General features: G+C 43.3%; 2 protein-coding genes across 5 annotated transcripts in view; one reads left to right on the forward strand and one right to left on the reverse strand.

Moving 5' to 3' along the window:
- Nucleotides 1–2,003, reverse strand: part of NAA16 (N-alpha-acetyltransferase 16, NatA auxiliary subunit) — a 61,435-nt gene extending 59,432 nt beyond the window's left edge. For both annotated transcript variants that reach the window (XM_054271788.1, XM_054271789.1), the window contains exon 1: nucleotides 1,770–2,003. In XM_054271788.1, the coding sequence (XP_054127763.1) occupies nucleotides 1,770–1,823 (54 nt within the window). In that variant the 5' untranslated portion in view covers nucleotides 1,824–2,003. The remainder of the gene's footprint in view (nucleotides 1–1,769) is intronic.
- On the forward strand, nucleotides 1,773–19,520 carry MTRF1 (mitochondrial translation release factor 1). 3 transcript variants are annotated; one of them, XM_054271797.1, is made up of 10 exons: nucleotides 1,773–1,787; nucleotides 8,873–9,331; nucleotides 11,827–11,918; nucleotides 12,740–12,821; nucleotides 13,031–13,138; nucleotides 13,227–13,399; nucleotides 14,563–14,680; nucleotides 15,831–15,967; nucleotides 17,593–17,691; nucleotides 19,296–19,520. In XM_054271797.1, the coding sequence occupies exons 2-10, from the start codon at nucleotides 8,896–8,898 to the stop codon at nucleotides 19,413–19,415; spliced, it is 1,365 nt and encodes a 454-aa protein (XP_054127772.1). In that variant the 5' UTR covers nucleotides 1,773–1,787; nucleotides 8,873–8,895; the 3' UTR covers nucleotides 19,416–19,520. The 3 variants fall into 3 exon arrangements, with proteins under 3 accessions (XP_054127772.1, XP_054127771.1, XP_054127773.1); XM_054271796.1 differs by lacking the exon at nucleotides 1,773–1,787 and having other exon boundaries at nucleotides 8,848–9,331; XM_054271798.1 differs by lacking the exon at nucleotides 1,773–1,787 and having other exon boundaries at nucleotides 9,094–9,180.
- The last annotated feature ends 4,450 nt before the right edge of the window (nucleotides 19,521–23,970 follow it).

Raw genomic sequence — 23,970 nt, forward strand, 5'->3', positions numbered from 1 at the left:
CAAGCAAACAAAGGGTTCCATTTGTAGTATGCCAACATTAGTACTCCAGAAAGAAGTGCACCATAAAAGAGTCAGAGCTAGTCAGAAAAAAATTTTAAGAAATTAAGTTTCAAGAAGAGACACTATATGAAGAGACAAACTAGTAGCTTTGTGAGCAACGCTTTAGGACTGCAACTGGCCACTACACAGCACCAGTTAAAGGCTTCTGAAAGCTTTAGAACATAAGTACATTTCTGCATGAACTTCACTGAAGGTTTATGTATCTCTCCTCCTTGCCTAAGCACTAATTTCCAACACTTTTATCCATCGTTTAATATTAAAAAAAAAGTCTAAAATATGATCTCTAAAAAAGCCATTCTATAATCCAATCAAAAAAACTTTGTAAGTGGCTGCTACTGTGAACTTGTCTGCTGCTAGTAAGAATAATCACTTAACTGTTCTAATATTAGTCACTTATTTTTAGCCGAGAGAAAGAGGAGTGCTAGAATGACTTACTAAGATGCATACCATAAGCATGCAGTAAGCAACAAATCACCATTAAGAACCAGTAAGTTTTTAAAACCTGTACACTACGCAAAGCAGCCAAAAAAAAACAGCTCTGAAGAACCAGCTGAAAAAAACCAGCTCTGTACAGAGTACAGGAGCTTACTGCCACTGTTTGACCTCAGCTTCCTGAAGCCCAAATGTCTACCTCTGAACCACTACGGTGGTTCTGAAGCACTGGAACTACCTAACCAACTCCGAGAGAACTAAAGAAATTTCCACCTGCCAGCAGGATTGCTTAGCGTGCTGCACAGACGTCCTCTGCCTGCAGAGTGGTAAACTGAAACAAAACACCTCAATTTTGTTGAGGCTGGAACTCCATTACTATCACACTGACAAGCTCGCAAAAAAGGGAGTGTGGTGTTTTCTTGTCTCGGGAGGGAGGAGTGGGGCTTTTTCTTTCCATAAGGTGTTATCATGATAAAGTACAGTGATTGAGTTAGAAACTCACAGCTAAAGCGAGCTCCTTCCTCAAAGTTATGTCGCGAACACTAAACGTCCCTTGCACCGTTAAGCCTCAAAGAGCGGAATTCGTCCAGCACAAAGGAGTTGAGACAAGTCCTCCAAAGGACGCACGGAAGCAGGACACCTCATTCCACCACACGTCTTCAACTACACTCAAAACTGCTGAGCGAGCGAACTACTTTTAACCCGGTCCCTACACCAAAGCCGAAGCTCGTGCTGGAAATGAAGCGCAGATGGGAATCAACCAAGCAACAGCAAGCCCTGCCGCACTCGCACCGTGCCTCGAGGTCTCCTCCTTCGGCGCTGCGCGGCGTGGGGAGGGAGGGAGCGAGGGAGGGAGGGGAGCGGCGGCGCAGCCCCGGCCGGCCCCGCAGTCCCCGCGGCGGGCGGGAGGAAGGCGCTCGGCGGCCCGGGGAGCCCGGAGCCCGCCTGGCTCCCTCCCTCCTTCCCGCCCTCCCCCGGCCGGGGGCCACACCAGCCCTTCCCGGCCGCCAGCACGAGCAGGGGCGGCTCGCCCGGCCTGCTCGGCGGGCCCCAGACAAAGGAAGGAAGGAAGCGGGGACGAACCGGGGCGAGGAGGCGACGGCAGCCCGGCTCCCCCCGGCGAGCGCGGCCGCCGCATCCGTGTGCGCTCAGCCGGGGCCAACTCCGGCGGCGGGCGAAGTGACCCGGAGGGCACCGAGCGAGGCCGGCGAGCCAGAGGGAAGAGGAGGGAGAAGCGGCGGCGGGAGGAGGAGAGAGGAGCGGGGCTGGTGGCTCACCAGGATCCGCTTGAAGAGGTTGCTCTCCTTGGGCGGCAGCGGCACGGACGGCATGGCGCGGGCGGCCCTGGGACAGGCACGGCTGGCGGGGGTGGGGGCGGCCCGGGAGGGGCGGCTGTCGGTACGAGGGACGGGAGGAGGGGGGAACGCCGGGGAGGAAAAGCCCGAACTCGGCGGGGCGGCGGCGGCGGCACTTTAACTCATAGCCCTGCGCCTCCCGCCCTCCCCGCCGGCTCCCCCGGGCCCCTCTGCGCAGCTGCCGGGGCGCCTCGCCGCCCGCCTGACGCTGCAAAATGGCCGCCGGGGTCCCCTCGGCGCAGGCGCACTGCCGCTCCCCTCACAGACACCCCCTCCGCCCGCCCGGCCCCAGGGCAGGGAGCGAGGATTCCCTCCGTGATTCCCTGCGCGTTTCCCGGAGTGGCGGCTGAAGCGTTCCGTTCCCGGCGCTCAAACGGCCGCTTCGGAGAGCCAGGCTGCCCGCAAGGCTGGGAGGGAGGCGGCCTTGGGAAGGAGCGCAGCCTCCGTCGGCGGCGGGGCTCGGAGCGGCTCTGCGGGCTTGCAGTGCCCTGGCTGGTATTTAAGGAAACAACAGCAAACTTGGCAGCCAGGCTTTGAGCGAGCGGGGACGGCCCCCGTCGCATTAAGGCATTTTCAGCAGTTGGTTATGTAAAACTTCCCGACACCATCGGGCGTCCTCAGAACAGCGGCATTTTTTCATCGCTTGGCTCCTTCACCGAAGGAGGTCTAAGGTCTTTTTTTTTTCCTTGTTATTCCCAAAAATCGTTCTTAAAAACAAAACCAAACCAAAACCACCAACAACCAGGAAAGCTAAAACTGCATGGCCTAGGGCATTACTTAGAAGGAAAATCGGTTAAACTGTCAAGGTTATAACCAATTTAAAAAGCCATCTTAGAGGGAAAATAAACTAGGGGACTGCAATTAAAATCTTTGTTTACATAATTAACCTTTAAAAATATTAATTATATTTTGGCATTTATTTCAAAGTATCTTAGTTCTGTATTAATATGATTACCCACCTACAGTCGCAGATGATGAACATGATAGATATCCCCAAGTAAAGCAAGTGTGCAAAACAGTAACTCACAAGAGCCAATTAGAAAGTCTGTGTACTTAATATATTTTATTTGGTACTCTGTAAGCAGATGGCTGTGAGACTGAAGATCCCAAGCAGCATGTCCTTGACTTGACACGAGCCTTGCTGGAGCTGATGACATGATAGCTGCTTTCCTTTCTGGCTAACAGAGGGAACAAGACAGTAGGCAATTTCTTGGAAGAGAGTAACCTGCATGTCAGCCTAATAACTTGAGGACTAATAAGTTAAAAAAAAAATAAAATGGTATGTTTAGGAAGCTCCCTGAGATGAAAATAGTAAAGATGAGAACGTAAAGTATATGCTTTCCTATAGTTCTTTATAGCTGAGCCATTAGCTTATGGACAGTTTTTGTGAATGGTTGTTTGCTTCCGTAGTTAATCTGTCTAGATGTATGGTCTTTCATAAGGAATATCTCGGTTGTGTTTATTTCTCACTTTTTTGTTCTGGCATGCTTCTAATGATGTCAGTCAGCAGGGTTGCTGATCACAGGATGTGTGTTTTCCACACGCAGTACCCAATTCACTGTTCTTTCTGCTATATGCTATAGTAGTGCTGCACTGGGTATCCGATTTTTACAAAGCAGGATTACTACTGAGAGGGATGGCAGCCTTGGCTTTACCCTGCAGCATCATTTTCAGAGCCTGTTTGTACCATGGCGTGTCTTCAGCACTTCTGACAACTAGCTAAAGCCTCGACTCTATGAACCCTAATTTCTGTCTTGGCAAAAAGGCATTTTATGCCTCTGGCTGGGCTGAATGATAAACTGATGCATCATGGAGAATGATCAGACAAATATTGTGCTAGGTGGACCTTTGATCTGAAGCAGTAAGGCTGTTCTTCATAGCTAAAGGTCTCTGTTTCCTGATAGTCCAAACACTATCCACTAGTCCACACAAAAGAATGCTGCCTGAAAGTAGGCAAATTGCAAATAAGAGGCAGGGGTTTGATTTGCATCTAGATGTGTCCATATTAAAAGTCTGTTAAAAGCAGCAAGAAAAGGAAAGCAGAGAGGCAATTAAAAAAAATGTTTGCAGGCTAGCTGGGAGAGAATAAACAAAGAAATGAGCTTTGTGGGAAGGCAGAGCTCCAACTGAAAGTGAGGTTTGGGAGCGCAGTCAAGAAAACTTCTTGTCATTTAATCCCACTGTGCTGGGCAAAACAAAGCTCTCTCTACAGGCTTTGTTATTAAACAGGACTGTATTCAAGATGCGTGTGATTCTGTCACCGTTTATTCCTTCAAACAAAGATTTCAGAAGTCTGACCTGTTTGGGCTGAAAGGGGGGAACAATACTGAAGTGTTACATACATTGTAACAAGTTTGCTATTTTTGCAGTGTGTCTCTTCGCTCCTGTGGAAGTTGCTGGGAGATGCTGGCACACCACTAAACCCAGTTAGGGCCCCCTGGGCGAAGAAGGGCCCCCGTGTGGGCATGGACCTGCCTTCAAGCCAAGTGTGTTGCAAGGCCTGGAGCCTGTTCTGTCTGATGAGCCATCCCTCTGCCTCCAGTTTCTAAATTGGCAGGTTAACAGTGCCAGCTTTTAAAGTACAACACCACCATATCTATCCCAAAGCCCCAGAACCCAGCTGTCTTCCTGCTGTGACTCTTCCGTTCTGCACCCAATGTGCCTGTGGGCTGCTGAGGAAGGTGGTGGCACCCTGCCCCAAATAGCCCATGCCCCATAACCCCTTGTCCTCACCAGCTCCATCAGCACCTGCTGCTCCACCCGTGCAGGTTTTAAGGCATTGAAACAAACTGTGAGAGGGGTAGAAGCAGATTTCACATCCTTCTTACTCAGTTCCCATACTGCAGTCTAAAAGTGCACGGTAAACTTAGGGAAGGAGTGTATCTTACATATTGTGAGTATGAGATGCATGGACAGGTCCTGTGGTGGATGGTCCCTGGCAGCCCTGCTGGCTGCACAGAGTCCAGCCCTTGTCTTGGCAGTGTTGCCCCTGCGTGCTTTGCTGCCTGGTAGGGAGGGAGCAGGACTTTGTTACAGTCTCTGTTTTCACACTTAAAACATTCAGCCACAAGGCATAATAAAAACTGAACATGATCATGTTAAATCAGAAGATTCAATGCAATAACCATTACTGACTGGAGTAGAAGCTGATTTGATTTTCCTTGGCCTACCGTCTTCTTTTAAAACCAATTTTGGAGCATGAAGTCTACTTGCAGTTTCAGATTATTAGGTTCCTGGTTGTCCTCCCAGAGAGGACCTTCCCAATACTTTTAAGTATCAAATTGCATATTTAGAGTACCAATGCAAGTACAATTTTATTATTTCATTTCACTGAGTCCCAGAAGTCATAGTGGAAGAAGAGTGAGGTATAATGGGAATGGTGTCTGGCTGATGGAATCTCTAAGGGCACATCAGTGTGGGCTCAGGCCTGGGGAAGATTTCAGGATGCCGTTCCCTGTAGCCCTTCCTGTGGACCAACTCCTGTTCTCTGGAAGTGGCTTTCCATCTGTCTGCCTTGCCTCCCGTACCCACGGGTAGAGCAGAGCCAGAACCTGTCCTCAGGCCTAAACAAGGGGTTAGTTGTCATTCAGGCACTGAGCTTTGATCCAAATCCTACCCATTGATTCATCCTGTTTTCAGTCTTTTGGAATATTTACTACACCAAATCCCATGTTTTATATGCCAAATACAAAAGTTTTACCTTTTTTTTTTTTTTTATTTCATAGAATGACAGCAGCTGAGAAGAAGAAAGGTATTTTGGTGATTATAGGTATAAAAAAACCCATTGCTTAAGTATTTTTAAATTTTTAATTAGGGAGGTAGAGGTTTAATAATAGCTTTTAAAATGTCCACATACATAGTATGTTTTAATGCATACTTTATGAGGAAGCTGCAACTAACTAGCATAGTCATAATCAGAATGGTAATTATTATTAATATTTTGCTTGCTTTTAGTAGAATAGTAATTCATTTTAAGTAGAATTGAATAGTGAGCTTTGACACAAAGTGGAGCTTAATGTTATTTCATTCAGATGTCTCTGAAATTAATCTTTTACTAAGCAGATTGGCAAGGCGGAGGCCGCCTTTGCCGCCGGCGCGGCTCAGGCGCGGTGCCGGTGGCGGCGGGGGGACGGGAAGCGCGTTTTCCCGCAGGCATGCTGGGACCGGGAGCGCGCCCGCCGCACTTCCCGTCTGCCGAGGGCCCGCGGGCCGGGCCGCGATCCGGCGGTGTCCGGGCCTGCGTGCGGACGGTGAGAGCCGGGGCCCCGCCGTGGGTACCGGGCAGCACGGCCCCCGCCCCGCCGGTGAGCCTGCCGAGCCTGCCCGCTCCTGCCTCTCCTCCTGCCCGCTCCTGCCGCCTCTCCCTGCCCGTCCCTGCCGCCTCTCCCTGCCCGCTCCTGCCGCCTCTCCTGCCCGCTCCTGCCGCCTCTCCCTGCCCGCTCCTGCCTCTCCTGCCTGCCCCTGCCGCCTCTCCTGCCCGCTCCTGCCTCTCCTGCCCGCTCCTGCCGCCTCTCCCTGCCCGCTCCTGCCGCCTCTCCTGCCCGCTCCTGCCTCCTCTCCCTGCCCGCTCCTGCCGCTTCTCCCTGCCCGCTCCTGCAGCCTGTGGCTGCCCCGTGAGCCCCGCAGCGGGCCCGGGCTGCCGGGGCGCTCCCTGCGCGGCTGTCGGGCCTTGGCTAGGTGGCCGTGGTGGAGGCAGAGGTGTGTGGGGGGCGCTCCCGGGGCCCGAGCTGCTCCTGGTCCGGTCGGTGAGCCTTGCAGTGCCTGCTCCTGCCGTGCGCCTGCGGATCCGTGTGTGCCCAAGTGCTGCTGCCTGGCATCTTTGGTTGTTAGCAATGCATTTTATAACCTCTGAAAGAGTTCGCAAGATTGAGAGCTCTTTCCCGTCTTGAAATTCTTTTTAAAAAAATTATTATTTTAATTGGACAATTACAGTTGTCACTTTCGCTTATTGGTTTTTGATTTGTGGCGTGCACGAGGGCGTTTTAATCATATTTAAAAGTTATTAAAATCTGGTTTGGAGATCATTTAATAGGTCATCTAATGCTTATAGCTCTGTAAAAATTATGTCTGTTTATTTTTATGCAAATAAGGTGTGGCAGCCCCACTCTGAGGAGGAGATATTTTTTTTATTTAACATAGCAAAATGATTTTGAAATTTCTGACTTCCTTGAAGGTCTGTGTTATTTCATTACTTTTTTTTTTCTTTTAAACCCAAGAATATTATTTCTGAGAGCTCAGGCAAAGCAATACAGCAAATGTGTTATTTGAGTGCATTGCTTCTTAACTACACCAGTAAAAATTAGCTAGATGGTTGTAATTAATAATTAATATGTTTAATGAATTAATTAAAATAAAATATAACATTAATGTTTTAAAATTGAGTTGACGATGGTCAGCACTTAGCCAAACAACAGTGGGCCATGCTGATCTGGAGCAAGTCCATATTCATTAGTGGAATTAGGTCTTTGGAACTGAGTCCACTCATGCCAAAATCTAGGATCGTGGATGATGAGCCTGGTTTGTGTTTTTTGCTGTGTTCCTGGTGAAGGGAGCAGGATCCCTGTGCTGCAGCTGGTTTTAGTCACTACAGGATTCCAGGAAGGCTATAATTTTCTTTCTGTACATTAAAGCAGTCTTGAGATTGCTGCTGTGGATTCAATAGCACCTGCCGACTGGGGAATCTGGGGAGGGTACAAAATAGAATAAAGGTCCTGGCCTCCTTCTGTAGGTAGTAAAACAAGCATTCAGACAGGATGCAGTACTTCTGGTTCTGCTGCATATTGCTCTTTCTTCATTGTGGACAAATGCATGACAGTAAATAGGTGAGAATAACGGGCGAGTTGAGAAGTTAGAGTGTCACAGTAATTTGTTGGTAAAGTGCATGAAGATGCACAGAAGGTCTTGTCACTGATGAGTAAAAAATAATTTTGTCAGGAAACTGAAACGTGTGTTTCCAGGAGATCTTGTTGCAAAAAGATTCATGCTCTTATTTTCTCAGAATCCACATTTTTGTAAAAATCAGTGGGCAGATGGGACCGTGGCACTGGCAGGGTTACTAGGAATGCTTCTTTGTATGTTAAACCTTTCCTGTGTGAGTAGCCCTAGAGTAAGTGTGATCTCAATGTAGTTTTCCTGGCAGAGCCTAGCAGTCCAATATAATATTTTAGAGCACAGCTGTAATTCATAACATAGTTTGCAATGTTGATGATATAAAGTGAAGAGGAAATGAACTTTCATAGAGCAGCAGTAATGCTAAGGGGAGCCTGGGTCCTATAAAACTGTAGGCCAAATGTCTCAGAAAAATACAGGAGTTGTATTTCAGAGTACCTGCTTCTTACTCACTTTTTGGATGGAAAATATTATGTTGGTTAAGTGTAAATATATCACAGTAAGGAGTATGCAGGGGACATAAAGCACATAAAGAAGTTCTCCTGTCTTCTTCTGTCCTCTTCTCCAGTTCACTCACTTCTCATATGAGTGAGTGATTTTTTGTAAGTGCATTAAAGCCCTGTTGACTGATCTGTTGTGTGGTCATCTACTAATGTCCTCCTTTTATGGTAGTGGATGTAATTTGACACATAATTCTGGACATTTATTACATTCTCTGTATAGAATTCTTTACCTCTAGTATTGATTTGCCTTCTCAGCAGCATTTTTCTTTCTTCAGTAAGGCATGAAATGGTTGGATTTTTCTGATGAGACATATGGCAAAATGAAGCTACTGTCTGTAAAGCCTCATCCACAGGAGCTTTTCCATAGTATAAATAAACTGTTTGAGGAGGGGGGAGAAAAGACTTTTTCCAACCCTCAGTCAGTATAATGGTAGTGATAAGAGCTGCTGGTTTAAACTGGGACTGAAACAGGAATAGTTTTGTCCATGACAGTTGCATTTGTGTTGGTGTAATCAAACCAGGATATGGCCTTGATACCATCCTTGTGTTTGTTTGTTGTGGTTTTTTTTAATAGAATGCTTTCTTTTTCTAGATAACAACACTGGCCAATGTACTGTGTACTTTTAATTTCAGGAGGTGGAAAAATAAGAAACAAAATGAAACCTCTCCAAAAGGTCTGCCGTTTCAAGAGCCTGCTTGCCAATTGCTGCTGTCACAGCCAACTTGACAGCTGTCTTCTCCCTCCTGTTGCAAAGAAGATGGGCTGCATGGTGGGACTGCACAGCCATGGATTTTGGAGGCCAAAGCCTTTATTGGACACAGCTAGATTCACTCTGTCTTTTAACAGTTGGCACAGAAAAAACCATCAGGATTCTCAAGCTTTGTGGAAGAATGAGGCTGTGCAGAAGTATCTGGAGTCTCTCAGCAAGGAATACCAGCAGGTTAGTCATCAGTTAAGTGCACACTCATTAAATGACTTTGAGCAAAGAACCCTGAGGAGAAGATGTGCCGATCTGTCCCCCATTGCAGCTGCGTTTCAAGAAATCAAAGAGGCTGAAAGAGAAGTTCAAGAGTTAGAAGCGATGTGCTCAGGTAAAGGAAAACGCATCTACTTGCTTGCTTCAGAACAGCAGCTGTGCTTGGGATAAATTTCATTGCCCAGCCTTTGAGGAAAGCTTGTGAGTAAGTTCAGCCAGACCTGGAACACTCCTTGGTCCCCCCTGCTCCCAGGAGCTCGTGTGCTGCAAGGGCTTTCTGCATCCTGCCACATCCTTCTGGTTTTCATCTCGCCTCATCTTAGTTTGAGGTCTTAATATGATAATTTTGGGAGAGTAGGGATTGTCTGGAACCTCAGGGATATCCATCTAACAGAAATAGATGGGAAGTGTTCATTTGGAGGTTATTTTTTGGTTGAACTGAAGGAAAAAAATTAGCGAGGCTCAAACCTTTGATAGATGCAGACTTCCGCCGTGTTATTTAAAGTGGGATTCCACCTGACCAGTTCAGTGATATTTGTTGAGCAAATGACATGAACTTTCATTAGGCTCTGAGTTGTCAGCTTCCAATTTAAATGGCAAAAGCTAATATTTCTTTGAAAATATTTGGGGAGTCCTTTAAGGAATAAAAAAAATGGTTTAAGAAGCTGCTGTTTTCATAGTTTGCTACAGTAGAAGTGGTAAAAAAGAATTAAAAATTGTAACTGGTTTTTGTACCAAAAAGAAAGTACAGAGGGAATAAATAAAAGAATTTACAAAATAAGTAATGGTGCAGCATTTGGGAAAAAACCCAGCATTGTTACAAGTGTGAGGAGGTGCACACAGTAGGAAGGAAAAAATGGCATCCATTCTGCTACAGTGGCAAGTATTAAGCCAAGAGACGGAGACACTGACCTGGAGAGAATGGGATTTACATTAAGGCAGAGAAGGAGGGGAAAATCAAAGGATGGGAGAAATCAGTACCCAGCAGTGTAGATGGAGGAAGACAAAAGTTCATGGTGCTTTTCAGAGAGAGACAAGGGGTGTGGACAAAACAGTACTGAAATAAAGATGTAAATGTAACTTACTTAGAAAGAGATAGAAAACATTTGTATACTTTAGTTTTAATAGTAAATAGATGTTTGTGCTTTTGGAAAAATGTGGGTTATTTAAAATATTTTAATCCTCAACCCTCTCTAATTCTCTTCACTGGAGAAAAGAGGAAAATGAGTGAAGGAGACAAGGTACAAAAATTTAATGCTGAAAAATAAATGCTCTTGAAAGAATCAAAAAGTATTAAGAAAATTCTGGAAAATTTGTATTTCAGCTTAGGCTGGTTTTGAATCAAATGAATGTAATGAATTTTTCTAATTCCATAAATTATGATATGGAGGGATGGAGTGAGTTCTAGTTGAAAGAAGAGACAATAATGGTAAAAAATTACAGTCCATAAATTACTTAAATAGAGCCAAATTGTTCTGTCTGTATAAATGATAAATGTCTGTACCATTTATCCTGTGGCCAAGTTAAAACACAGATGTCCCCTTCATTTGGCTGTTCACTGTTTTCCACTTAGCTCCCTAACTGACCCTCTTCTCTCTACTACCTGAATTCCTGACAATTGATGTAGGATTTTATATTTGCAACACTCAGTGAAGCAGAAAAATATTTCCCAGTTTCCCTCTGGTGGTGTGAGTCATGAGGTGGGTTAAGTGAATTCTGTTTTGAAGGGAGGTAGGAATGGGATACCAATCCTTTGAACCTGAAGCTCACTGGTCACCACCAGACCATCTCTGTTGACAGTAGTTAATTTGATACTGTTTATCTAACTGATCAATACTTTTTGGACCAGCTAGAAGCAATTGAGAGTCCAGTTTTATGCTGCATCTGAGACAAACCTATGGTTTCCATGCTGGCCACAAGGCAGAAGGTTTTCACCTTCTCTTTATTGCTTTGTTCCCTCATTCTTACTCCCAATTGCTCAAAGCTGGCTTCAGCCATTCCCTCCTCATTTCTGTTGGTAATTGTCCAGTTGTAATTTAAATGTAGTTCGACTTGGCATGGTAAAAATGTGCACGTATTCAACCAGATTTGCTTTTTAATTTCAGTGAGTTGAATTGTTTCACTTTCTGGTGAGTAGAAAAGTGAGTAGAATAGAAAAGTAGAAAACTAGAAAGATGAAAAGGAGAGGGGGTTCCCTGTTTTAGCAGTGACAGGTTTTTCACTTGACTCCAACTGTCTTCAGTTTTCTACCTAGTGTATAATCTATTGCTAACTGATCAAAAATTTTTATTACTGTAAGCTGGAACCTCTATAGCAGAAAAGGCTTGGAGCTTCTGTAAGCTTTACTTGAGAATGTGTTGTAGTTTGTTAGTAAGCTCTAAAATGTGGGATGGTAAAGGTAAAATATCTGCTGCTCCTTCTAGTACATCTGGAAAATATGATCATTGAGTTAGCAATGTGCATCCTAGCTTGGGCTGCTCTTATTTGAGTATTTTATGCTGGCAAAACTCTACAAGCTTCTCTGTGCTGCAGTGCATGTCTTTGGACAGCTGTGTTATAATTTGCTCTTGGTGAGATTGGCTAACATCAATTCCTGTTGTTTGAATTTAGAGCTAGACAGCAGAGATGAGAAACAACTTCTAGAGCTTGCCTTAGAAGAGAAGGAAAGCCTGGATAAAAAAATGAACATGTTGTGCAGAAAGGTGAGCTTGAGGTAAAATTTCACTGCTTTGTAAATAGAGACGTCAGAAAACCTTTCCTCTGTGGTCTTACTAATAGATTCTGACACTTGAGTTTAATGAAACAGAAGTCCAGCTTTTGTATTCTGCCTGAAAAGAAGTGGCAACATTAATTATTAATAAGCTTGTTAGTGACAATTGTGTCTTAGGAGATGATTGAGTAATTTCTCTTGCTTGTCTGTCTGCAAATGCTGAAGGGGATTAAAAAAGTGGTGAGTCTGTGCTAGTGAGATTTGACATAACATCCTAGTAACTGTTTGTGGCAGTGGAGCATGCACTCTTGAGGGATTTCTGATTGGAACTTGCAATCCTTCTTTTTCTCTTCAGCTGACAGCATCCCATGAGTGAGGGAAATAAAAGCAAAGGAGTTGAAACAATTCAGTGGAGACCACTGTGTTTGGGCTCATTTCTATACTCAGACTAAAATAATATGAAATGTGATTTTCTGAGAAATAAGATTAATGTAAAGATTGGCTGGGTTAGCTAATAACTTTGTCTCCATAGGTAGCTGGGGCTGGGGTGGGTGACCTGGCACCTGACTTGGCAGGACTGGACTTTCAGCTAGCTTTCATGTGGATGCACTAGCATGTTGCATTTCCACACTGACTGCACTGAGTTTCAATGGTCATTGGACAGTTTTCAGTCCTACTTAACTTCATTGTCAAAGGAAGTCAATGGCTGTGTGTGCTCAGGCTGTGGCAGTTGTGAAGTCTGGCTGTAAATTTGATTAAGCAAAGATCCAGGGTCATGACAGAGATAATGGCGTTCTTTTTTTTTTTTTTCAGCTTTTCCAGCTTCTAGTGCCAAAGGAAAAATATGATACAAGTCCTGTCATATTAGAAGTGACAGCTGGCAGAACAACTGGAGGTCAGCAAAGCCCCTACAGTGAAGATTACTTCCAACTCCATCCAACTCCATTAAACCTCTTATGGGTTATTCTTAATGCTTTTTTTATACTTTACTGGCATAAAGCAATACTTTCTAAAGATGAGCCTTAACCTGCCTAATGACTGGGGTTGGAGTTGCAGATAAATCTAAAACGTGCTGTTTATGTGGTAATGCTTTTTGATTTTTAGGGGACATCTGCCAACAGTTCACTAAAGAAATGTTTGACATGTACCAGAGCTACGCCGACTACAAGCGTTGGACCTTTGACATCGTGAACTATACCCCGGCTGAGATAGGTACAGCAGTTCTTCAGAGATTCCAAGACAATGGAATTGGAAGCAGTGTTTCTCTGCTGTATTTGTCACACACTGTTTGTCTCTCCAGGAGGTTTGCATCATGCTGCTGCTCATATTTCAGGAGAGAATGTCTACAGGCATCTGAAATATGAAGGAGGGACTCACCGAGTGCAGCGAATCCCTGAGACGGGCTTGTCATCAAGAATGCAGCGTATTCACACTGGGACAATGTCAGTCATTGTCCTCCCTCAGCCAGAGGAGGTAAACTGTTCATTGGTTTGCTAAGGTGGTGCTGAACCCCTGCTCACCCATTTTGGTATTGGAGTAGGTGTTATTTAAAAGCATGTTATTGTTTTGGGGATTTCACTGATAACCAAGTGCTTCGTGCAAGTCCCAGCAAATGAAACACAAGTGCTCTGGCTCTGGGAGGTGATAGTCCTTGGCTCTGTACCTTACATGTATAAATGGATCATCAGAAGCAACTTGGCAGAGATTTGATGTTGCCTGAAATGGCACGTAAGTGAGTGATCATTTCATTAAGTGTTCCAGCCCCAACACTGACACGACTCACTGCTTTGAGTAAGCCAATTTTAAATTACATCACGTACTAAGACAGAATATATCCAAGAAAATACTCAGTGTTGCATAGTAATGTGATTCTGTACATCCTTTTGAGTTTTTTGTTTCATTTAAATTATTGGTGTCCTTCTCTGGTAAATCAAAGATAGTCTCCTTTGAATGTGAATGAGTGTGTTGGCTAGTCTGTCTGAGATCACACTGATATGGACAGTTCTTACTTACACCATGAATTTTCACAAAAAATAAAAAAAAAACAGATCCTGTAGACTTTTCCTGCACCTTCTCCTGCTTCTTCGTAATACTTTCCTTGCAACACTGATCAGATCTGAATGTTCCTTTCCCATCCACTGAGCTCAAACTATGGTCCAGGTCATCATGGACTCCTATTTCCAGTGTGGCAATCCTTACTTGAATAGATCTGGATATGCCTATTCTCAGATGATTCTAAGTACTCTTGCAAGAATCATTCAGGCATGACTCATGAACAAGATCCTTGCACTGCTGTTTAGAAGTGGTTTTTAAATATTTGCTTATTTTTTAGCCTTTCTGCCAAAGCTAGTGGTTTTGCAAAACAGTGATTTTGTTTTGTTTGACACACACACACACATACTTTGTTTTGTGAAGGACCTAGCATAAGAGTTTGAAAAACTACGAGAAATCTTTGAGGCATCATTTGCTTTTCAGAGATATTTGACACTCTATTTTTTTAAATTATAATGACTGTTACTTAGGAACAGTTGTACAGGAGCAATTTTTTGAGAAGTGATTTCTTATTAATGCTGAGTGTCACTGACATCCAAATATTTTTGGAATGACCAGGAAGTAGTAATTTTCTTTGCTTCTAGGTTGATGTTAAAGTGGATCCCAAAGATCTGCGCATAGATACGTTCAGAGCCAAAGGAGCAGGAGGGCAACACGTTAACAAAACTGACAGTGCTGTGAGGATTGTGCACCTTCCTACAGGTAAGTCTGGCTGTACTTTGCACTTCTAATCACACTGAATCTGTATCTTGGAAAGGAAGCTTGTGTTCCTGCAGGTTGTCTCTTGCAGGGCTGGGCCTTATGCCAAGAAAGGAGAAGTAGCCCCTTCTGGTTCTGTCCCTCTTGTAGCCAGGCAGTGTGAGAAAGGGGCTGTGTACCAGGGGCACAGTGATTATGCCAGTTCTGTCTTTGGAGGGAGTGTTTCATGAATAAACTGTCTTTGAAGGATGAAAGAACAAATGGAGGGTGACAGGGATGGGGTAGAAGATGTAAATAATTTGCACTGTGTGCTCTTTACCTTCAGCAGTAATGGCTGCTGGCAAGCAAAGGCATGCTTAGCCTAGCTGGAGTCTGTGTTGTTACATGACTGATTAAAAAGAAGGCTTAAAGATCTTCATTCAATACTAGATAATGCTATCATGTGTTAGATAGAAAGGAAAATGATTATTGATGGGAAAGTACAGTGTAGATTGGACCATTGTGTCTTTTTTTGGGATTTATTTTGTTGAAACTCAGTGAGCTTCTCTTTGTAAGATGCAGAATCACTTTAGGTGCAGGAAATTGACCTGAAAACAGCTGTTCCCTATAGGCCTTTTTCATTCAGAAATCAAATGAGAAGTTACACATTTCTTTTAAAGACCTAAAGGTCTTGTTTTGTCTCATTTTTCATAATTTAGTTCAAGACTCACCAGTGTTAATTAGGCACCCCTTTCTCCTGGAATAATGAATTTTCCAGTCTCCAAGAGCTTATCTGGACTAAGATTTTAAAAACTTGTGTTACACTGTTTTAAACATCCTCTTGTAGACCGTTCAAATTGCATTTTTAACATATGGCAGCTAATTGGAGTGAATTCAGTTTCTAGAGACAATGTCAGAAACTTGTTTGCTTCATGAAATTTTAAAATATCCCTGACTTTTCCATAGCACAGAACAAAAACCCCCCAGTGCAGCTGTGACAAGTTTAAAAATGCACTAATGGTGCTGGCCAGTGTGTTAAAATGACTTTTTATCCTGCAGCTGAAAGGCCCTACAAAGCAGCAGCACTCCAGTAGGTTTCATTTGCCTAATGTGTTAGAATTAATTCAGCTTGTTTGTTCTCTGTTCTAATGGGCTCTTGGATGGCTGTGTGCAGGGCTGGCAGTGGAGTGCCAGCAGGAGCGCTCGCAGCAGCTGAACAAGGAAATGGCGCTGCGGACACTGAGAGCCAAGCTCTACCAGCAGGTCCTTGAGAAGCAGCTCAGTCAGGAGCAGAGTGCCAGGAAGCTGCAGGTGGGGCAAGTGGTGCCTGAGATCTGGAGGGGGTGTTGTGTTGTGTTGTGTTGTGTTGTGTTGTAGATTTGTTTCTGATCTCTTTGGGTTGAAGGGACAGAGCAAGTGGGAGTGTGTGTCTAAACTAGGGGTGCTCACAAGGGAGGAGAATCTTGTACTTCAAAATGGTAACTCTGCCTTTACTTACCCCACTTCAGTGGTATTGTAGACTTCTCAGGCAATGAAAGGAGACATCAGCTGTGGCTGGAAAGAAGGGTCAAAAGAATGGCTGAAATTTTTCAAAAGAGAAAATTCAATATCGTGTACTGAATGCCCCCATTAAGGCCAGAGTTACACAAATTCAAGCATCAGTAAAAAGTTACATTCGATGGAAACTAGGATCAGGAGTTCTCAGAAGTTTCTAAAGGAGAGTATCTTAAGGCCATACAGAGGTTTTGAGAGAAACAAGTAAAAAAATGAACAATCCCGCCACAGTGCAATTAAGTAGCAGCTTATTTGATACAGTTTAGGTCACCTTTTGAGGAAGAAACAGCCTCTGGAAGAGTTACCTCAGGTTAGGCTGCCAAGTGTGCTTTTTGCTCAAAATGTCCTGTCATTCTTTTCCCATTCTTTGAGTATTTTCCCATTTGTGGTTCAAACTTCAACAGTGATCTATTGGAATTAAAATGCTTCAGAAGTAGAGAATTTCTTAGTACTCCAGATTTTCCAGCTCAGCTATTTAGTCACTTATTTCATGTTGCATGTAAGTGTATTGTCCCTGCAGATTATTAACCCCATCATTGTAAGCAGTGAGCCATTTATCTTTATTATTAATTTCAGTTTGAGAGCCTTCAAAGCTCCATAAAGGATTTAGATTTATATTAATATTATTTTTACTTTTATTTTATTTTTATTTTTATATACATTTATATGACTAGTGTGGAAAATCAGGCAAAACTGAATTACCTTTCCTAATGCTTCAGAGTTTATTCAAGAAATTCCATGTTCTAAAATACACATGTTGAGTGCAGATGAAATTTTCACCAAAGTGAAATGAACACCTGTTTATTTCTCTGAGCGTTTTTTAACATTCAATTCTCCATTTTAGTGGAGACCAGACCACAGTGTTTAGTGAAGTGTTTAATCCCAACAGTGCTACATTTGGGTTTCTGCTTCAAGTTAAAATTGTTGTTTGCACTCTCACACTTCACCACTAGAGGGTAACTTCACTTTTTACTCTTAATCCATTTTGGTGTTAATTTCCGACAGCCACACATTGACTGTGCTGCTTCCATTATTAATGGACCCTGTTTCCATTATTTTGTGTGGAAGCTACAACCCTCTCCCCCCAGAAAACCCCACTTGTAAATTTTTTGAGGTAAGGACTTTGGTACCTTACACGACCTTTGAAAGTGATGTGATTCTTTCAGCTACAGAGGGGGAACAGGAATGTGCTGGAGGATATAGAAACTTGGTTTGTGATACACATCACAGACAGTACAGTTCAGTAATGCCAAGCCAGTGACCACTAGGCTGGTAGTTGGAACAGGCTGATCCATCACTGTTTATTTTGAGCATCCTGTTCTAGAGAAGTATTTGGTTTTTTTAAAACACAACAGATTTTGTTTTTTCCTGCTTTGCTGCAGTTGGGAACAAGAGCCCAGTCAGAGAGAATTCGTACTTACAACTTCACTCAGGACAGAGTGACTGACCACAGGATCTCATATGATGCACGCAATATCAAGGTAAGGGCTCCTTATGAGAGTACTTAGATCCTCACATTTACCATAAAAAGAAAAAATTAACTTAGTGAGTACAGCTTAAGATATATATGAAGAATGTAGCCAGTTGTGCTCTGACAGAACACTAGATTTAGAAAGCTTAAACTTTCTTTCCTGCCTTCTTGTAGTCTTAGAGATGACTGGCACAGGCTGTAGCTCACTGGCCTACACCACTGTGTGTTTTTCTCCTACTATGTGAGTGGAAAGTGACCAAGCATGTAGTCCTCAGCGAGATCCATGAGTCCTTTGGATAAACTGGGCAAGTGACCTTTGAGATTCTTGCAGCATAGTACATCCAACAAAAAACCTGACAGGAAGGACTTTTTAGTTTTGTTAGGCCATTCTTTCCTCCTCCTAATGCTCAAGTAAAGAACAAGAAAAACTTCTACGTTTTCATCACAAACCACAGTTAAAAGAAACTGAAATGGAATGTTTTCATTTTAATATTATCTGAGATCTTGTGTCCAAGTAAATATCTACATATGGCTTGAATCTTACTGATTGTTCAACCTGGAAAAGAGAAAGCTTTGGGGTGACCTAATTGCAGCCTTCCAGTACTCAAAGGGAGCCTACAAGAAAGAAGAAGATTTTTACAAAAGCATGACAAGGGGGAATGGCTTCAAACTAAAATAGGGTATATTTAGATTAGATGTTAGGAAAAATGTCTTTACTGTGAGGGTGGAGAGACACTGGAGCAGATTGCCCAGTGAAGCTGTGGGTGCCTCATCTCTGGAAATGTTCAAGGCTGAGTTGGATGGAGCTTTGATCCAGTCTGGTCTAGTGAAAGGTGTCCCTGCCCATAGCAGGGGGCTTGGAACTGGATGATCTTTACTGTACCTTCCAACCCAGGCCATTCTATGATTCTGTTTATTGGGGTTTTTTTACATTGGGAAAAAAAACCCCTAATAATGGATTTTTTAAAATTAAATTTATGAAAAACAAAGTTTAGGGTGATCCCTCGATATTTTGGCTTAGGTATCCAGTTTGCTGTAAGTGCTGTTGCATAAGGAGCAGCACATTTGAAACTGTACCCACAGGTGTCCTGGGTAATGCCAGAAAATGCATACTGAATATGGAATGGTTCATAGTTAATGGAGTGCAGAATACCATGGCAGAGGAAATAGTTCCATGATTGCATAAAAGTGGCTTTCGTTAGTCAGTTCCTTAGAGTTTGGATCTTTCTTGAGTGAAACTGGAGCCATAAAGTGCCTGACAAAAGTTAGTCGAGCTTTGCTTGCAAAACAGCCTCGCTCTTGCCGTGGCCAACAGTATTTGAGTGAGGTTCTTCAGTCCTTGATTGTTCTTGCAGGGAATTCTCATGTAGGTGCATGAAACCAAGGCAGCAGAGCAGCTGCTTTTGTTGCTGCCAGAATCCATGTGCCTTGCACACGCAGGCAGCTGATGTCCTGCTGCTGTCCACCACTGCTGCTCTCGCATGGGAGGGACCTGAAAGGATGAGCGAGTGGAGGGACTGCAGGCAAAGTGCATTTCAGGGGTCTGAGTAGTTGGTGTTTCAGAATAATGCTGAAGAACAGTCAGTGATGCTTTTGTCTGGTTTTTTTCCATAGGAAATTCTAAGTGGGAAAGAAGCACTGGATAAGCTAATCAACAGACTGCTGGAGTTTGCAGAGATAGAGGCTGTCACCCAATATCTAGAAAATCTGCAGGCTTTAGAAGGAGGAGGCTGAAGACCTCAAGTAAAATTAAAAGAGAATTCTTGTGTTTGGTAATCGAATAAAACAGATATATTTGTTAGATTATATGTTGATTAAAACCTATTTCTCTGTTTTTCAGGGTGTGATACTATTCTTTTTGTATCTTGGTGGAAGTGTGCTGAATTTTTATTGCAGCAGCCCTGGCAAAAAAACATCAGCTTGGAGTTCTGTGTGCACACTCCTCCTGTCTTGGCAGCTGGGCTTTGTTAGGCTGATCTTTCTCTTGACAGTGTTGCAGCTGGAAAGACAGAGAATTGTGGTGGTGGAGCAGAATAAATACCACATAGTGCACTTTTTGTTTGGTGGTGGGAGATGTTCCTCTCTGGGTGAAAGAAACTGAGCTCCCCTAACATAGTCTAGAATCTTGCCTCCTGAATACTATTTATTTTTTTCCACTTAGTGTGTGAACTTCTTAAATTAAGTACCTTAGAAATAACTTTGTATTAAGATGCTTTATCTTTTTTAGAGGAAATATTTAAAAACAAAGGGAGTGAAAAAGGGCCAGAATGTTATAAGAGAAACCTGTTAAATTTCTTCCAGGAACTCTTGGGTCAGCTTGTGGTGGGACTGGCCCACGTGCTGCAGTGTAGAAGTACGTGCTCTGCTTTTCAATGAAGTTTATGAGGTAACAGGCAGCTCCTTGTCTCCTGGCAGAGAAAACAAGTTCATACTGCAGATGCATTTCAACAAACCAGGTAGCTCTGGAATTGAGCTCCTGTCTTTGGGAATGTCTGCCTTTGCCTGTCCTTGAGGGGATGGATCCAGGTGTCTCCAGGGCACACCTGGCTTTGGCAGGACTGGTGCTGGAGTTTTGCCCTGCACATGTGTGGTGCTGGCAGGCACTGAGCACCAGCAGGCACTCCTTGTGTGCCTGACTCAGGAATGCTCCTTGCTCAGGGCGGCACGAAGATTGGTGCTCTGCTCAGCTGGCTTCACTTGCCAGGTCATGGCAGCTTCTTTTCATCCTGCTCGTCCCAGGTTCTGCTGGAAAGCTGCTCTGCACTGTCTTCTGCCCAAGAAGAACCAGTTCATTGTTGCAATTTAAATTATGCCTTGTGGTTGATTTATATTTGCATATTTACTTTGTAACCAGGAATGATGCAGTGTGAGAAAATGTTCTTCTAAAGGGCGTAGTTTTTATTACTGTATATATAGCAACAATTGTAATATTATTCAGCTATATTAAGAAAAATAGATAGAATTTCTAACAGGAAGAAAGCAGGGAAATTATACTCAGTTCCTCCATTCTGCAGTTTCCCATTCTTTTGTGTGTTCTTATCAGCAAGCTTTGTCTGACAATTTCTCTCTTGCTTCCAACACTAATTACAAAAGCTTTGGGGCTTTGGTTGAGTTGGTTGTTTGGTTTTTTTTGTTTAATTGGTAGCTCTGCAAGTCAATCAGAAAACTTACTGCTGTGCAATTCAGGATTCATTTGGACTTGGACTTCTTTCAGTAAGCAGTCCAGAAAAAGAACCCTCCAGAAAGATCTGCAACTGAGCATATACTTCTTGCAGTGCCAACAGACTGGCAATAACTAATATTATCAGCTTATTAATATCTCCTTATTAATAGGAGAATATCCAGCTAACATGGTCATTGAATTACCATGCTCACTATCATTATGCAATTATATGCACCAATTAATTTTATTAATTCTATCTCTCAAACATTTCCAAGTTTCTCTTAAATACTTCCTAAAAAATTTAAGATTCTGCTTCCAGGGTTAGTGTCTATGAAGTTCTTTACTATGAAAAATTATTGAAACACTTAAAAATACGAGCTTCATTTATTTTACTGGAAGACAGTGATATTTCTGCAGGACCTTATGGATATTTGTGATTGATTAATTTCTGTAGCCCTTTCTTGTTGATGGTTTTGTGCAGAGTGATGAGAAGAGGGAAAGCAGACAGCAGCTCCCCTCTTACTAAATTTTGGATATCCTGAATATAGGTATTGAAATTTAGAAGTCAAGCCCCTTCTGCCAGCCTGGCCCAGGAGATCCTGAAGGGTCTTTGTCCTAAGCTTTTCCTGCAATTGCATTTACATGTATATGTCAGCCAAATACAGCTATGACAGCTGGGATAGAGTGGAAACACTTCTACTGGAGGCCAGTGCCTGCAATGCTCTGCTTTACTAAAACCAGATATATTTGCTTCTCCTCATTGAGAACACATTATTTGAACTTGTTTTCTCCAAACTTAAAAAATACTTGAAGCCATATTTTATTCTGAGCTCTTCCACCCTAGCCTTTCTGCGGGATGGAAGAGCTGCAAGCTGAGAGATTGTGTTTGACCATGGCCTGGCACTTTGTCCTTAAGGAAAGGGTGTGCAGCATAACACTGCTATTTCTGAGGTGCTTTCAGGATGGAATATTTCAGCTTGGGCTTTTTGGTTCCTACAAGCAGTCAGGACTTTCAGCAGCAAAATCAATAGCAGGGAAAATTACACTAAGAAAGCATGGGGAAGAAAAGGGAAAACAGTTTGTTGGGAAGAAACAAACAGCACAACAGTGCAAGAGAATGTTCCTCTGCTGGAAACAGCCTTCTCCTGCACTCTTCCTTGTCAAATAGTGCTACAGCAAACACAAGCTTCCACCCTCTGCCTGGCTTCCCCACAGCTGTCACATCACAGCTCGTGCAAGGCACCAGCTTCACCGCTCTGCAGCTCCTGCTGATTGATAGGAATTGTAGTTCCTGGACCCCTTTCATTTCTTTGCTGAGGTCTCACCCAGCCAGCAGGGAAGCCAGACAAAAGCTGTGTGTGCCTGGAAGCAGCAGCCCTTCCATGGCAGTGCAGAGATGGATGTTCCCCCTCTGCTAAAGGAGGGCAGCCTGGGTGCCTCGCCTCGATTGCTTTCAGTGAGTCATCGAGTGTGTATCTGACTCTCAGAGCACTGCTCATTGTTCCTAAGGCCAGCAAATACATGAAATACTGAATCACAGTCAGTTATCATCAAAAAGCTCATATATTCAGCTTTATTTTGAATGTTACTAACAGTAACCGCAACAAATCTTAACCTGAACTCAGTTAAAAACTTTTAAATAAAAAATTAAAACCCGAGGTTTTTGTTACTCATAACTGATGCACAGAATAAACCAGCTTCCAGTTACTGCTTAAGGTGCTACAGGAAGGCACTCAGATATTCTGTTGGTGGCCACAAAATAAAATAAAATAATAAAAGTAATAATAATATTATTTTTAAGAAGCATTTCCATATTAACGGACCTATTTTAGTTTATATTTACCCCAGACTCCATTTTTAACAGAATCTGCACCCCTGAATCTCCCAGGTTGCCCTAAACTCCCTGAACAGATACACGATGGTACCAACACAGATTGTTCAAATGAAAGCTTTATTCAATATTTTCATATAAATTCCACTTCAAGAGCTTGCAATATTTTGTAATTGCAACTGAGAAGAGAAACCAGCTGTTTAACTTTGCAGACTTACTTATAAACTAAAACAAACGCTTTTCAATCACGCCAAGCAAGCCATTAAAATCCACTGTCTCCAGTCCATGGTCTGTAAAACACTGTCTGCTGGTTTTTAACAGGCTATTTATGGTTTTACAGGTAAAATCAAATCTGCTTTTGAATCCTGGGAATTCCCTAAATTCTCCAGGAATCTCTGAAATCTGGTTCTCTGGAAATCCTCTTGGGCAAATTTAGCCTTTTGTCAGATCATAATGCGCAACACTTTTTGCTTTGTACGGAAACTTTAATTCAAGTTCTATCCTGAAACATTTCACAAAACTAAACCTGCTAATCACACAAATAGTTAACACAAATTCTAAGTTAAATAATTTAGCAGGTAGAAGGTAGGAGCACTTAAGAGGTAGATAGAAGAGAGATTGAAGAGGTCTGGCTGACAAAACAGAACCCAAGGGTTGCCACTGCTGACAGAAGGAGGTACAAAGACAGCTTTTGTACCAACAAGCAAAAGGATCTAAGGGCTGCAAACCCTGTGCAAGGAATGGAATCTGGCATGGGAAAAGGAATTATCAAGCAAGTCAAAAGAGCACATGTAAAGCCTTGAAACAGCTTGTGTGTTGTTGGAAAGCAGACAGGGCTCTTTGGGGCACAGGGCAAACAGGCAGCAGAACCGCTCCTGGGAGCCGGCACCCGGACACACGGCGGCTACAGGAGAACACGGAGATTTCTGGAAACCTCAGCAGAGCAGGGGAGAAGTGAAGGAGGACAACAGAAACACGGCACAGCGGTGATAGAGATTTGCGTATCTGGGAGTACTGGAGGAAGACAATTCAAGGAAGACAAGCAATAATAAGGAAAGTACTAAAAAAGCGGAGACACAACTCAAAAAACAAAAGAAACCAAGCAGCATGAAATTGTTTTTTACTCCCTTTCTGAGATGCCCAAATTTGCACTGAAATAAAATTTCTTTCAGGGAAGAAAAAAGAAAAAGGGGAAATACTTATCCATGCACAAGTTGGTGAATTTAACTCAGATCCATGTCATGATCTCCCCAGCCCTCCCACTTCTAAAACTGAATACTGGAACTGGAGGATGC

The sequence above is a fragment of the Melozone crissalis genome, unplaced genomic scaffold (assembly GCF_028551555.1).
Source record: "Melozone crissalis strain CALT ecotype California unplaced genomic scaffold, PUWL_Pcris_2 ptg000013l_1, whole genome shotgun sequence".
Taxonomy (NCBI): domain Eukaryota; kingdom Metazoa; phylum Chordata; class Aves; order Passeriformes; family Passerellidae; genus Melozone; species Melozone crissalis.

Excerpts from the sequence above, each read along its gene's own strand:
- MTRF1 (XM_054271796.1), top strand. The coding sequence starts at position 8,848 with ATGTACTGTGTACTTTTAATTTCAGGAGGTGGAAAAATAAGAAACAAA. Across the intron at positions 13,139-13,226 it reads CTATACCCCGGCTGAGATAG|GAGGTTTGCATCATGCTGCT; the intron begins GTACAGCAGTTC and ends TTGTCTCTCCAG. Across the intron at positions 14,681-15,830 it reads GATTGTGCACCTTCCTACAG|GGCTGGCAGTGGAGTGCCAG; the intron begins GTAAGTCTGGCT and ends GGCTGTGTGCAG.